The 16,043-nt window shown below is 41.1% G+C and overlaps 1 protein-coding gene across 2 annotated transcripts in view; it reads right to left on the bottom strand.

Moving 5' to 3' along the window:
• LOC130706891 (cyclin-Y-like protein 1) overlaps positions 1 to 8,610 on the bottom strand; it is a 34,318-nt gene extending 25,708 nt beyond the window's left edge. The window contains exon 1 of one of the 2 annotated variants that reach the window (XM_057539587.1): positions 8,277 to 8,610. In XM_057539587.1, the coding sequence (XP_057395570.1) occupies positions 8,277 to 8,502 (226 nt within the window). In that variant the 5' untranslated portion in view covers positions 8,503 to 8,610. The remainder of the gene's footprint in view (positions 1 to 8,276) is intronic. The other variant, XM_057539582.1, reaches the window with a different exon arrangement.
• Between the last annotated feature and the right edge of the window lie 7,433 nt (positions 8,611 to 16,043).

Below are 16,043 nucleotides of genomic sequence, written 5' to 3'. Positions count from 1 at the left end.
TTGAGAATCCGCCTGCTAATGCAGGGGACACGGGTTCGAGCCCTGGTCTGGGAGGATCCCACATGCCACGGAGCAACTAGGCCCGTGAGCCACAATTACTGAGCCTGCGCATCTGGAGCCTGTGCTCCGCAACAAGAGAGGCCACGATAGTGAGAGGCCCGCGCACCGCGATGAAGAGTGGCCCCCGCTTGCCACAACTAGAGAAAGCCCTCGCACAGAAACGAAGACCCAACACAGCCATAAATAAATAAATAAATAAATAAATAAAAATAAAAAAAAAAACTAATTAGTCTAGTAGTGAATTCTGTCTAACCCAGCATTCCACAAATGTATCTACCTAGAATCCCCTTCTCCCACCCAGAAAGAATTTTGCACGAACAGTAATTTTGGACTTCCCGTTTTAACAGGAATCTGAGCCATCCATTTTAATGTCATTGCCAGCACTAGTAATTTACAGAGCTAAACCAACTGCTTTGTTCTTCATGAAAATTCCTTCACTGAATTTGAAGTTTATCAAGCTGCTTTTGGAGAAAATATTCTATTCAACATTTTTATGTAAAAGACCCATAGAATTATTTTAAAGTTTTTTTCTCCTACATATTTGAAAAACTAAGACAATGGGAAAATAAATTATTTCAGCTGTACACAAAATGGCAGGCAGAGACTTTCACAGCTGCCTCTAACCTATAGCTTCCGAAAGAATTCATGACTACTTACCTATACCAAAAAGAAAGTAAATAGACTACATTTGAATCTAAAAAATAAGCAGAAATGTTTGCAAAGTAGCTGTATTATTTATCAGTGTCTATGGCATGGTAAAACTTAACAATTTTCAATGGAAGTCCAGGAAAATTAAGTGCCAGAATCAAAGAGAAGCAAGCTTTAACACACACACACACACACACACACACACACACACACCCGCCAAACCAAGATGTGCTACTACAGATCTAAATACAAAAATCAAGAAGGCTGGGATAAAAGAAATGACAACATGCAAAAAAAAAAAAAAGTAAACTTAGCCCAAGTGACCAGAAAAAAGCTGGCACTCTCCCTACTCTATCCTAGGGGGTTCAAAGGTAGGCACAGGACCCAGGACCGGCCAATCAATCACAGCTGTCCTGGGACTTCCCAAGAAAAGAGAAAGGCAGAACTGTACTCTAGGATCCTTAGCTAGTCTTGAGCTGCTGGACACTCCCCTTGCTATCATGAGGGGAAAGGCTTTTCAGGAGACATCAACAGAGGAGAGCAGAACTGAGGAGATCATTTAACTCCTGGGTCAAGTAGTGCTTAACTCTGTGATGTTCTTTTAACTTGCAACTGAAGGAGACCTGGTTAATCAGCAGTACTGATGATCACACTAAAGGTGGGGAAAGGTAAAAGTCACTTGCTCATTCCTTTAACAAATATCATGAGCAAAAATCTGCATGAGACAAAACGATGCTCTGTTTAAAAATTACACACAACCATTCACAATCATTAACACACAATGATTCACAACCGTTACTTTTAGTTGCTTTTCTTATACGTTAAAAAAAGCTCTAATTAGTGTACAATTTATGTCTTCTTGTTACTAACAAGCGCTCTCCACCCCACTGTTGCATATTTATTGTCTAATGAATACACACTGGCCCATCAAGTGTTATTCCTATACTGGACTTAGCCAATCCCCTATTGCTGGGGATTGGTGCTTACAAAGTTCTATTCTTAAAATATTATGAGGAAAATCTTCATGTACATAGTTTTTTAAAATAATGGTTTTATCTCCTTAGCAAAGATCTTCGGAAGTGGAATGACTAAGCCAAAAGGTTAGATCACTTTCACGGCTCCATGTACAATGCTAAATTGCTTCCTAAAGAAGGTGGGGGGCACATTAGGGTATAATGCTACCAATCATGACATTTTGAGTTCCTACCCTTGCTTTGGATACTTGAAAAAAAAAAAAAATTCCTACTGATATGAATGAGGACCCTCACTGTAGATCTAATTTGTATTTCTTTTGATTACACAGTTTGACCATTTTCCCACAGTTATCAGTGTCATTTCCACTTTGGTGAGTTGGCCTATCATTTGAATGTACTGTAAACACCAGGGCCCTACTGCTGTCAGTTTGCATGAGGTTTTCAGAAAATATTAATCTTTTGTTTATAGCCTATATAACTAACAATTTTCTATATAACTTGCACTTTTTGCTAATGAAAAATACCACATCACTATCTTATAGAATGGACATGTGAGCCATTAGACAGTAAACTCATACATACACACAATATTTCTGCACTTCCCATTAACTATCTTCCCAAGAGCCTAAGGAGACTATGATAAAACCTACCACACTCTTCACTATCACAAAGGTAAGACTGCCGACTATTAAGCAAAGCTTTACCACCCACCATCCCTCTCATCCCTCTCCCCACCACATGCACACACAGTAATTTAGAGACTTCAGGAAATTACTGTGCATTCAGGAAATTACATGGATTCTTCCGAAAGTTATTTCTTTAGAAACCTCTAAGAATGTTTTACCCAGGAGAAATATTCCTGAGCTCATGATTAGGGGTTATGATTAAAACTGTATTTTAAGACCCATCATTTTTGTATTATCAATTTAAATTGCAACTTATTTGACAGCATGATAGGTCGATGTAGAAAAAGTATGATTAAAAAAAATTAAACTCGGTCTTAACGTAAACATTCCTCAGAGGAAACCTGTAAAACACCACCGACACTGAATACTGTTTTTCCTCCAATCTAAGATTCTACCAGTTGTTAAGATCCATCTCAATTGCAGTTGTTAAAAGTGTGAAAACATAGGCAACTTAGAACAAATGAAATGCATTACTGAAGGCTAAAAGTGTTAAAAACTATGCTATCAAACTGTCGATAAATGATTTTTCCTTGTTAAAATATTAGAGGGAGAGGGAAGTGACCAAGAAAGCATCTGACAGAAGCAGCATATTTCAGAAAGCGATTAATATCAACATATTGGTTCCAGTATCTTCCAAAGAAACAGGCGACGTCAGCAGTTTCTGGGCAGCTGCTGAGCACCAGTTTACTTAACGGTAACCACTGCACTTACTGACCTGCCCGAGCATCCCTACACTGGACAGTGTAGTAGTTTTATGGCTCATAATACAAACATTACAATCTTTACAATTACCATGTAAACTGATGACTTCATCTCTTTGAGTCCACACTTGCCACCGCAGTCAGGGAGTTCCTGCCAGCCAGCCCTGAGCTGGGCTGCCTCACCAGAGGGGACACAGCAGGCTCCTGCACCTGCCAGGCTCCGGCTCACCCACGCCTTGACCCTGCTTCCCTAGCTTCTGACAATCCTGGCTTCCCAACTTCCCAGCTCTAGTTTCCAACTGCTTCTGTACCTGCCTCTACCCTGGTTCTCAGTTTTGCCTTATTTTAATCTTCAATCAGTGGTACAGTGATCATGACTGAGACGTGACACATAGGTAAGTACACCTGGCTTTATATATTTCTAAAGAGTACTTTACTCAGTTTCTTGGACTTTTAAGAACCTTTCTGGGTTGCAAGTTACCTTCATTTCATTTCACATTATGCAGTGTTACTGTTTTAACTCTTAAGTTTTATTACTTTAATACACTAAAACAACAACAACAACAAAGGGTGAGAAAAAAGGTAGTATTCCAAAGAAGCTCACATAATGTCAACAATAAATCCTCTTCCTATATGCCATGCATTTGGAACTTACAGTCCTACTCTCTATCAATACTCATTTTTAAAACCTTGGACAACTCAATTTATACCTAAGAGAAGAATTCCTACACTACCTAACTCAGAACATGGTGAGAATCAAATGAAATGCAAGAGCAATCTATATACTACAGCCTATTTTAGACCCTTATTAATATCGCTTTTTTGTTCAAGCCACTGCTGGCTCTCACCTGAGCTACCGCACCAGCCTCCTAACTGGTCTCCCTCTCTGCTTCCTTCCACCCTTACAGTCTATTCTCACACAGTAGCTGGTCTGATCTCCCTCCACCCTCTCTACCCCCCTTCCCTTTTTCTAAGAATTAACATCATTCCCCTGCATATAATCCTTCAATGGTTTCCCATTACAATGAGACTAAAATTCATATTTTTTTGTCAAGGCCCACTAGGCATACAAGGTCTTAATCCCCCATATTCCTCCTGGCATTCATTCACTCAGCTGCAGCCACCCATCTTTCTGTCCTTGGCACGCATCAAGCATATTCCCTTCTTAGGAACTGCAAAGAAGCCTCTTCTCCCACAGCCTCACATGGCTCTCTTAGGACTGCTCATGGGTCGCTTAAGGAGAGAAGCTGTCTTTAACCACCCCTTGTAAAACTGTCCTCCTCCCCAGCCCATTACACCTTCATTTTCTTTCTTAGTGTTCTCACTACCTGATGTTATTCTTGTGTCGTCAGCCCCCAGGCACCTCTAGAAAGTAAGGACCTGAGTTAGGATACGGGTTTTGTCTTGTCTAACCACTGTTTGTCCTGCCTCTGGAATGGTGCCTAATAATCACGTTTCAGTGTACCCAAAACCAGTTAAGTTTCTCCCAATTTTCCCACATCATCTAAGATTTCTTCTAATGCTGTCTTTTGATGTGTCTGTCACCTAAGACCAGAGTTAATTTCAGATCTCGTAGAGTAGTAGTTTAGTTACTCAGAATCAAAGACACAAGACAGGTTACCAAGAACCACGAAAACCTAAAAGAGGAAATCTAATGTTCAGTGAAAAATCAATGGTAACTTTAATTTGGGAAAAGAACATTTAATGTTAAAATACCTTTACTACAAAATGACTCACCCTATGAATTTAATTAAGTCGTAAGACAAAGTGTACAATCAGAATGCTATAGGGAAGTATCAATACAATGCATCCGTTTTTATCTGTGTCCCCTGAATAAAGCATTAGAATGGGATTATAAAAGATGCTCAACCATAAAGGCTGGGTAAATGAATTATGCTCCAACCATTCGAGGGCACAGTAAACAGTTGGTAAAAGGCAGGCTGTAGAGCTGTGCGCAGCTGCATGGAAATACATCACCCTGGAGCACTCTCTACGTGTCAGCACAGTTCCAGGAGCTTCATGTCGTTACTTTTGTTTATAACAAAAAGTTACAAAGTGGCACATAAAGAACAATCCCATCTTTGTAAAATAAACACAGTGCTATGTTTATATGCATACAAAAGGTTCAGGAAGAATCAACACCAAAATATTAATAAAAATTCTGGATATTCTGAGTGTGAGTGAAGGGCTTTTCTGTGTTTTCTAAATCTTTTACATCAAACGTTTATTAATACTGTCACCAAAAAAAGGAAAGATCTGTTGCTCAGAGGTTTTTCCACATCATATTGCCAATTCCTTCCCTACCCACTCTTCAGGGGGATGGGAGGTAGGGGTCACTTGAGAGAGCACCTTTCACCAGAAAATTAGCAAAGCTCCTAAGGTCAGAACATAAAGGCTGTATGAAAAGTTGATGAATAAACATAAAATCAGATAACAGGACCGTGGCATCTTATTTTCTATTATGACACTACCATCAGTTATATTAGATATACTGTTAAAGACAAAGTAGTAAAAAATTCTTTTGAGTCTATCTGAAATCTATACTACGTTCTTAGGAGTTACTTTTTTGAGATGGCTTGAAGAAATCATGTTCTTCTCCAATGTTTCTGAAGAACAAGACAGAGCATCATTTATGTACGATTTTCTCTAAGTAACCAAATAATTCTTCACTGTAGAAAAGCCAAAATGTTTTATATCTGAGTAGGTATTTCTCAGTTTCCAGGGAAACTGATACAAAATTGTCTGAAATAAAGACATTAAGAGCAAACTTCCACTGTGCCTGTACTTTATATTTGGTGTTCTGACCTTGTTTCTATGGAAACTTAATTAATAGGCAAATGCTGAAATTGAGGTTTCTCTTATCACTTTATTGAATGCCCCCCCAAAAAAGACAAATTGAAATGAAATTTTAACAATCATGTTAAACATAAAACAGTAAATTCTGTACTCATGAACTCTATTTTTCCAGTTCCTGATTTAGCACTCCTTCCTTATCATACATAGTCGTATGCTAAATGCTTAGTACTTTACCTGCCCGCTTACCAGCTTCCCCTAATGTCCCTCTGTCCAGGGCATTCTCGGCTTCAATTGGATTTCACCAGAACAAACTCTTTAAATTATATCAACGTGTTTACCTGACTGATAAATTTAGGCTATTTCATGACTTCTACTTTTATTCATATCCATTGCAATGTATGTACAGACAGAGAATGGAGAGGTAAATGTTGCTTCTGAGTTGTGTACAATAAACTGGAATGGCAATAATCAAAACTGGAGTATGCTGAGATAGGCCTAACTTATGGATAAATTATAAAATATAAGGTGCACTCTAAACAGTTTCTTAAGCATCCCAAGAACTGAATTTGGCATATCTACCACCTCCCAAGTCTGTCTCTTCTGTTCAGTAGCTGTGTTACACAGTCATTTCAGATCTCCAAGTCTTGGCTTCTTCATCGGCAACAGAGGGAGAATATATACGGACCTTATTTGTAGATGGAAGGGCCAAGTGAAATACACAAGAAAATGCATTGTAAATCTGAAAAGAATTCTATAAAGGTCCAATTTTCGTCTCTCATCCTACACTAGCCAACTACTAACTGTTTTTAAAAATCATTTAGAGGCTTACCTTATAGCAACAAGCAGAGCAGTTTTCACAAGTACTTACATGCTTTGCGTTTAAAGCTACAATTAATTCACATAATGTGTTCATTCTTTCACAATATCTAACTATTCTGAAAAGGGAGTACTTTCCACTTACAAAGCCACGTCCATCATAAGGGTGAATCCACAGGCTTAATTATTCTAACTTTTAAAGAAATTAAATAAACCCAACTAAAATCTAAATAGAAGAGCTGTAAGACATTTCGTCTATGAAATAATGAAATAATCTCTGGCATTTCAATGAAACAAATGGGCCAGTGGGGCTTTAACATCTTTATGATACAATGTTTTATACTTCAAAGAACAGTCTTTATTAAAGTGCCACTATGCTACCCAGAAATTTTTTTTTTTAACCTAGAGCCATCCCTTTCCAAAATTCTAGAGGCAAAAATCAAACATTTCCTCTCTTCTCTCTCTCCTCTCCTCCCTGACAACACCCACCCCCAGCCACTTAGTCTTCAGAACTTTTACCTGAACATTCTTAAAGTTGAATAGTATTCTACTGGGCGGGGGGGGGGGGGGGCGGAGGAGGGAGCCATGGAGACATTTTTCTGCAGGATGGATGTGGTATGTTAACTCCCAAACCTTTATATCACAAATGACAATCTGAATTTGTTTTTTCTCCTTTGAAACTTCTGTCCAGCAGTCTCAGGAACCACCTCACCCCTCCCTTACAACAGGCAACGTGCAAAAGAAGTCGGTTAAGGCTGTGCAGCTGAAGACATACTTGTGTCAAAGTGGGAATTTAAAAGTAATCAGAACTCCATGGGGTCTCCTTTGGTAAAGAAAAAAAACCCAACAACTATTCTCTGCAGCCGTGGCAGTAACGTTTCACACCGTTCGCAGTTATTTTAAGCCCCTCTCCCACCATTTTCTTTCCTATCGTGTTCAAATTATAGTTAGAAGGGATAAAGTAGCTTCTATCAGGGCGACTGAAAACATTAAAATCCAAAGAATTTTAGTTAAGAACACCACACTGACTCTGTCCATCTCTATTCTGAATTTAAATGACAAATCCTCTAATGTTTGTCTTAATTGTCTCGAGTATCAACTACCTTAACGAACAGAAGTCTATCATCAGGCCCTTACCTAGCTCCTTCGCTTAGGTACCATCTGGATAGGGAGACGGGATGGATACGCCGAAGTTAGAATATTTAAGTTTTCATTAAGAAAAGAGAGAATACACCAGAAAGTCTCTGCTAAGTCCCACGAGATGTTAAATAGAACCACGAACAGGAAGGGCTGCGGATTGGAGGGTCTCAGGCCGGGCTGGGAAATGGGAACGGGGGAAAGAATTGGGCATTCGGGTAGGGAAGAGGGAAGGAGACTGGCCGGACGCGACTGGTAAAGAATAAGGGGTGGGGACGCCAAGCAGAGCCAGCCTTCGTCCCCGGTGCCCAGCCCTGGGAGAGCCAACTCCGGGCAAGAAGGAGCCCTAGGCGGCGTCTCCCTCCCGGGGGACCCTGGGTGTGGCGGAGGCCAGAGGTAAGCCCGAGAGCAGATGGCGCCTACCCCGCGAGGGGCGAGGCGCGCCAGCCGCTTCTTACCTTCGGGCATCTCCCGGTCGCTGATGTGCTGCAGGTGGTGGCCTTCGCCACCTGCGAAATCCAACTCGGCGGGTTCCACGGTAGCCGCCGCCGGAGCTACTGCCACCGCGTTCCCGGCCGCCGCCTTGTAGACCTCAGACTCACAGTCCGGCTCCGCTGACCCCCTGCGCCGGCCCAACTTGGGGCTGGCATTGGGGCACAGGCAACAAGACAGCGAGTTCCCCATGGGGCGCCTTCACTCCTCGCCGCCGCCGCCTCCGCTCGTCCCCCGACTCCGCCGAGCTCAGAAGCCGCCCCCTCCCCCAACAATGGCGCGGCGGGCACTGGCAGCCCCGGGCTATGCCGGGGCTGTGCCGCACATGCAGACGCGACTTCGCCCGCCGCTCTCCTGTCCGCCTAGCCGCCGGGCCCCGGGCAGGGGCGGCAGGGGCGGCCGCACCCCCGCCGCCGCCGCCTCCCCGGAGCCAACTAGTCTGTGAGGGCGGTGACCAGACCGGCTTATTTAAAAGGGGTGGGAACCAGACAAGCGCTGAGACGCGCAGCCACTGCAGGGAGAGAGCGCAGCCGGAGCTCCTCCTCCTTCCGCCACCGCCTGCCCGACTGAAAGTAGCTAGCCCGGGCGGCCCTTGCCTACCGGAATGTGTCCTTCGGTCACCTGGTTACGACGGACCAATCACGACCAGAGTTCCCTCAGAGCGCAGGCATGTGACTCACAATGCCCCGCCCCCACCCGCGGCTGCCCCGCCCCCCGAGCGGCGCGCCCCGGACTCTGGTTTCCATTCATCTCTCGCGCTCCAAGCTTTCCGGTCCTGCGGGAAGCGCCGTGGGAGTTTGTTAATCGAAGCCGTCCTGAGTCAGTGGGCTCTGTAGAAAGCTCCTATTCCTAAAATGCCAGTTCAGTTAGCAACTCGGTTTCACCGGGTCGACAGTTGACTCATTTGATGTATTGCTCAACGAACTTAGTTTCACCCCAATTTTTGACCGTTTTTTATAACTGAATGCTCCTCCGGTCTTGCCTTCCAAAGAGTGTTAGTTTCCGCCTACAGTTTAACCATAGCAACCCCCGGGGCCCTGGTCCTACTCTCAATAAAGAGCTGTGGCTGTGTCTTGAATGAGACTCGAGGACACGTCACCCCTCCACTTCCTCATCAGTAAATTAGGTACCGAACTCCTCCCTCCCACCTCTGAGGCGCTGGGATTCAGCAACTCGCTTTTCTCGCCTGTTTCTCTCTTCCACGGCAGGAGTTTCCAGGTTTCCCTACTTTAGCCAACAACAACGCATAAAGCACGATTTTCTCATACAAACTTGAGAGTCACAAAGTGAAGTACCACGGTCTTGATTTGATGAAGATGATAACGATAGTTAACATTTGGCAAACACTATGCGCCCGCCCCCGTTCCAAGTGAGGTACTCATTTAACCCTCGGGAACAAAATCCTCAGAAACCTTCATTTTACAGATTTTACAGAAGCTAAGTAACGTTCCCAAGGTCACATGATTGCTCAGGGGTGTGGCCAGGATTTGATCCCTGATTGTGTGGATCCCCAAAGGCACCTTATTGTGATCATCAGAAAATAAAGGTAGAAGTCAAATTTGGTTGGAAGTGGCATAGTGTATCAGGATTTTCTTTTTTTAAGGAGGAACAGTTTTTTGATGTGGATTTTAAAATACTTTCCCTTCATTCAACATTGATTAGTCCCTCCTACATGCCAGGCACCCGTGTGTGAAAAATAGTCCTGCCCTCAGTGACCTCGGGCACGGTGAGAAAACAAAGGCTTAGAAAGCCCAATAGTCTGAGGTCACACTGCTGCAAAGTACTTAAACCTGAAATTCAAACCTAGATCTATTAACCCCAAGTAGATGCTGGGGTAAAGAGCTTGGTTTTCTTCCCAGAAACATGAGAGCCATTGAATGTTGTGAAGTTAAGGAGTCACTATCAGGTGGTTTGTAGTGAGGTCACGCTTGAGAATAAGTAGGACTGATGGAAGCAACAAAACCCATTAAGAGACTTTATATTCATCTAAGAGAGGAGTGAGGGTTCAAACTAAAGGCAGTGGCAGAGATTGGAGTGGAGGGAAAGGATCTGAGGTCATTTGGGAGGTAGAATAGAAGTGCTCAGTGACTAGATATGGAGCAGGAAGGGGAAAAGAGAAGCAAAAATGGCTGCTAGGGTTCTGGCTTAGGGAACTATGTAGAGTGTGGTTACTTTTTCTTAGATAGTGCAGGAAAAGGAAGAGGTTTGGGAAGGAAGATCATTTTGGGTTCTCTTAAGCGGAACACGGAAATGGAGCTCTCTGGTTGAAAGTAAGCCTCTGCAGGCTAAGTCCATTTTGTGATATCCCAACTTATGTTTTCAAAAATAACACATTAAATCAATTTAAAAATGTGATTGGGGAAATTCCCTAATGTTGACAGCTAAGAATATCACATTTTTCATGGAGCAACTTGGAATCTATGGTTTTAGTAAATGAGGCATCCTATGTAAAATAAAACTGGTAAATGAGAGCTCTACCCACCACCAGAGCCTCCCATCAAGCCTCTTAGATAGCCTCAACCACCAGAGGGCAGACAGCAGAAGCAAGAAAAACTACAATCCTGCAGCCTGTGGACCAAGAAACACAGTTACAGAAAGATAGACAAGATGAAAAGGCAGAGGGCTATGTACCAGATGAAGGAACAAGAAAAAACCCCAGAAAAACAACTAAATGAAATGGAGATAGGCAACCTTCCAGAGAAAGAATTCAGAATAATGATAGTGAAGATGATCCAGGACCTCAGAATAAGAATGGAGGCAAAGATTGAGAAGATGCAAGAAATGATTAACAAAGACCTAGAAGAATTAAAGAACAAACAAACAGAGATGACCAATACAATAACTGAAATGAAAAGTACACTAGAAGGAATCAATAGCAGAATAACTGAGGCAGAAGAACGGATAAGTGACCTGGAAGACAGAATGGTGGAATTCACTGCTGTGGAACAGACTAAAGAAAAAAGAATGAAAAGAAATGAAGACAGCCTAAGAGACCTCTGGGACAACATTAAACGCAACAACATTCGCATTATAGGGGTCCCAGAAGGAGAAGAGAGAGAGAAAGGACCAGAGAAAATATTTGAAGAGATTATAGTCGAAAACTTCCCTAACATGGGAAAGGAAATAGCCACCCAAGTCCAGGAAGCGCAGAGAGTCCCATACAGGATAAACCCAAGGAGAAACACGCTGAGACACATAGTAATCAAAGTGGCAAAAACTAAAGACAAAGAAAAATTATTGAAAGCAGCATGGGAAAAATGACAAATAACATACAAGGGAACTCCCATAAGGTTAACAGCTGATTTCTCAGCAGAAACTCTGCAACCCAGAAGGGAGTGGCATGATATACTTAAAGTGATGAAAGGGAAGAACCTACAACCAAGATTACTCTACCCGGCAAGGATCTCATTTAGATTTGATGGAGAAATCAAAAGCTTTAGAGACAAGCAAAAGCTAAGAGAATACAGCACCACCAAACCAGCTCTACAACAAATGCTAAAGGAACTTCTCTAAGTGGGAAACACAAGAGAAGAAAAGGACCTACAAAAACAAACCCAAAACAATTAAGAAAATGGTCATAGGAACATACATATCGATAATTACCTTAAACGTGAATGGATTAAATGCCCCAACCAAAAGACATAGACTGGCTGAATGGATACAAAAACAAGACCCATATATATGCTGTCTACAAGAGACCCACTTTAGACCTAGGGACACATACAGACTGAAAGTGAGGGGATGGAAAAAGATATTCCATGCAAATGGAAATCAAAAGAAAGCTGGAGTAGCTATACTCATATCAGATAAAATAGACTTTAAAATAAAGAATGTTACAAGAGACAAGGAAGGACACTACATAATGATCAAGGGATCAATCCAAGAAAAAGATATAACAATTATAAATATACGTGCACCCAACATACAAGCACCTCAATACATAAGGCAACTGCTAACAGCTAGAAAAGAGGAAATCGACAGTGACACAATAATAGTGGGAGACTTTAACACCTCACTTACACCCATGGACAGATCATCCAGACAGAAAATTAATAAGGAAATACAAGCTTTAAATGACACAATAGACCAGAGAGATTTAATTGATATCTATAGGACATTCCATCCAAAAACAGCAGATTATACTTTCTTCTCAAGTGCACATGGAACATTCTCCAGGATAGATCCCATCTTGGGTCACAAATCAAGCCTTGGTAAATTTAAGAAAACTGAAATCATATCAAGCATCTTTTCCGACCACAGCGCTGTAAGATTAGAAATCAATTACAGGGAAAGAAAACGTAAAAAACACAAACACATGGAGGCTAAACAATACGTTACTAAATCTCTTCACCAAGAGATCAGTGAAGAAATCAAAGAGGAAATTAAAAAATACCTAGAGACAAATGACAATGAAAACATGATGATCCAAAACCTATGGGATGCAGCAAAAGCAGTTCTAAGGGGGAAATTAATAGCAATACAAACCTACCTCAAGAAACAAGAAAAATCTCAAATAACCAAGCTAACCTTACACCTAAAGGAACTAGAGAAAGAAGAACAAACAAACCCAAAGTTAGTAGAAGGAAAGAAATCATAAAGATCAGAGCAGAAAGAAATGAAATAGACACAAAGAAAATAATAGCAAAGATCAATAAAACTAAAAGCTGGTTCTTTGAGAAGATAAACAAAATTGATCAACCTTTAGCCAGACTCATCAAGAAAAAGAGGGAGAGGACTCAAATCAATGAAATTAGAGATGTAAAGGAGAAGTTACAACGGACACCGCAGAATTACAAAGTATCATGAGAGACTACTACAAGCAACTCTATGCCAATAAAACGGACAACCTGGAGGAAATGGACAAATTCTTAGGTATAACCTTCCAAGAGTGAACCAGGAAGAAATAGAGAATATGAACAGACCAATCACAAGTAATGAAATTGAAATGGTGATTAAAAATCTTCCAACAAACAAAAGTCCAGGACCAGATGGCTTCACAGGTGAATTCTATCAAACATTTAGAGAAGAGCTAATACCCATCCTTCTCAAACTCTTCCAAAAAATTGCAGAGGAAGGAACACTCCCAAACTCATTCTATGAGGCCACCATCACCCTGATACCAAAACCAGACAGAGATACCTCAAAAAAAGAAAATTACAGACCAATATCACTGATGAATATAGATGCAAAAATCCTCAACAAAATACTAGCAAACAGAATCCAACAACACGTGAAAACGATCATACACCAAGATCAAGTGGGATCTATCCCAGGGATGCAAGGATTCTTCAATATACGCAAACCAATCAATGTGATACACCATATTAAGAAACTGAAGAAGAAAAACCATATAATCATCTCAATAGATGCAGAAAAAGCTTTTGACAAAATTCAACACCCATTTCTGATAAAAACTCTCCAGAAAGTGGGCATAGAGGGAACCTACCTCAACATAATAAAGGCCATATATGACAAACCCAAAGCAAAACATCATTCTCAATGGTGAAAAACTGAAAGCATTTCCTCTAAGACCAGGAACAAGAAAAGGATGTCCACTCTCACCACTATTACTCAACACAGTTTTGGAAGTCCTAGCCACAGCAGTCAGAGAAGAAAAATAAAAGGAATCCAAATTGGAAAAGAAGAAATAAAACTTATTGTTTTTAGATGACATGACACTATACATAGAGAATCCTAAAGATGCCACCAGAAAACTACTAGAGCTAATCAATGAATTTGGTAAAGTTGCAGGATACAAAATTAATGCACAGAAATCTCTTGCATTCCTATACACTAACAATAAAAGATCAGAAAGAGAAATTAAGGAAACAATCCCATTCACCATTGCAACAAAAAGAGTAAAATACCTAGGAATAAACCTACCTAGGGAGACAAAAGACCTGTACTCACAAAACTATAAGACACTGATGAAAGAAATCAAAGATGACACAAACAGATGGAGAGATATACCATGTTCTTGGATTGGAAGAATCAATATGGTGAAAATGACTATACTACCCAAAGCAATCTACAGATTCAATGCAATCCCTATCAAAATACCAGTGGCATTATTTACAGAACTAGAACAAAAAACCTGAAAACTTGTAGGAGACACAAAAGACCCCAAATAGCCAAAGCAGTCTTGAGGGAAAAAAAACAGAGCTGGAGGAATCAGACTCCCTTACTTCAGACTATACTACAAAGCTACAGTAATCAAGACAATATGGTACTGGCACAAAACCAGAACTATAGATCAATGGAACAGGATAGAAAGCCCAGAGATAAACCCACACACCTATGGTCAACTAATCTATGACAAAGGAGGCAAGGATATAAAATGGAGAAAAGACAGTCTCTTCAATAAGTGGTGCTGGGAAAACTGGACAGCTACTTGTAAAAGAATGAAATTAGAACACTCCCTAACACCATACACAAAAATAAACTCAAAATGGATTAGAGACCTAAATGTAAGACCGAACACTATAAAACTCTTAGAGGAGACATAGGAAGAACACTCTTTGACATAAATCACAGCAAGATCTTTTTTGGTCCACCTCCTAGAGTAATGGAAATAAAAACAAAAATAAACAAATAGGACCTAATGAAACTTCAAAGTTTTGCACAGCAAAGGAAACTACAAAAAAGACGAAAAGACAACCCTCAGAATGGGAGAAAATATTTGCAAATGAATCAACGGACAAATGATTAATCTCCAAAATATATAAACAGCTCATGCAGCTCAATATTAACAAAAAACAAACAACCCAATCCAAAAATGGGCAGAAGACCTAAATAGACATTTCTCCAAAGAAGACATCCAGATGGCCAAGAAGCACATGAAAAGCTGCTCAACCTCACTAATTATTAGAGACATGCAATCAAAACTACATTGAGGTATCACCTTACGCCGGTCAGAATGGGCATCCTCAGAAAATCTACAAACAACAAATGCTGGAGAGGGTGTGGAGGAAAGAGTACTCTCTTGCACTGTTGGTGGGAATGTAAATTGATACAGCCGCTATGGAGAACAGTATGGAGGTTCCTAAAAAAACGAAAAATAGAATTACCACATGACCCAGCAGTCCCACTACTGGGCATATACCCACAGAAAACCATAATTCAAAAAGACACATTCACCCCAATGTTCACTGCAGCACTATTTACAATAGGCAGGATATGGAAGCAACCTAAATACCCATCAGCAGACAAATGGATAAAGAAGATGTGGTACATATATACAATAGAATATTACTCAACCATAAACAGGAACGAAATTGGGTCATTTGTAGTGACGTGGATGGATCTACGTCATACAGAGTCTGTCATACAGAGTGAAGTTAAGTCAGAAAGAGAAAAACAAATATCGTATATTAACGCATATATGTGGAACCTCGAAAAACCAGTTTGCAGGGCAGAAATAGAGATACAAGTGTAGAGAACAAGGGGGGGAGAGTGGTGGGGGGGTGTTCTGGTGGGATGAATTGGGAGACTGGGAGTGACATGTATACACTAATATGTATAAAATGGATAACTAAGAAGAACCTGCTGTATAAAAAAATAAAATAAAATACAAAAATTAAAAAAAAAAAAATAGAGAAGTCACCCTGCTCCTTGTGTGTATCCTGCCTTGTGGCTGAAGCCCCTGGCACCACGGGGCAGAGCATGCCTGGACCATGTTGAATTGCTGAGAGCTCTTGGGGCTGGCAGGGACATATGACAGGGGCAGGGACTGG

Source organism: Balaenoptera acutorostrata, unplaced genomic scaffold (assembly GCF_949987535.1).
Source record: "Balaenoptera acutorostrata unplaced genomic scaffold, mBalAcu1.1 scaffold_654, whole genome shotgun sequence".
Taxonomy (NCBI): domain Eukaryota; kingdom Metazoa; phylum Chordata; class Mammalia; order Artiodactyla; family Balaenopteridae; genus Balaenoptera; species Balaenoptera acutorostrata.
Note: the sequence above shows the minus strand (reverse complement) of the source record. Positions and strands in the feature narration are given on the sequence as shown.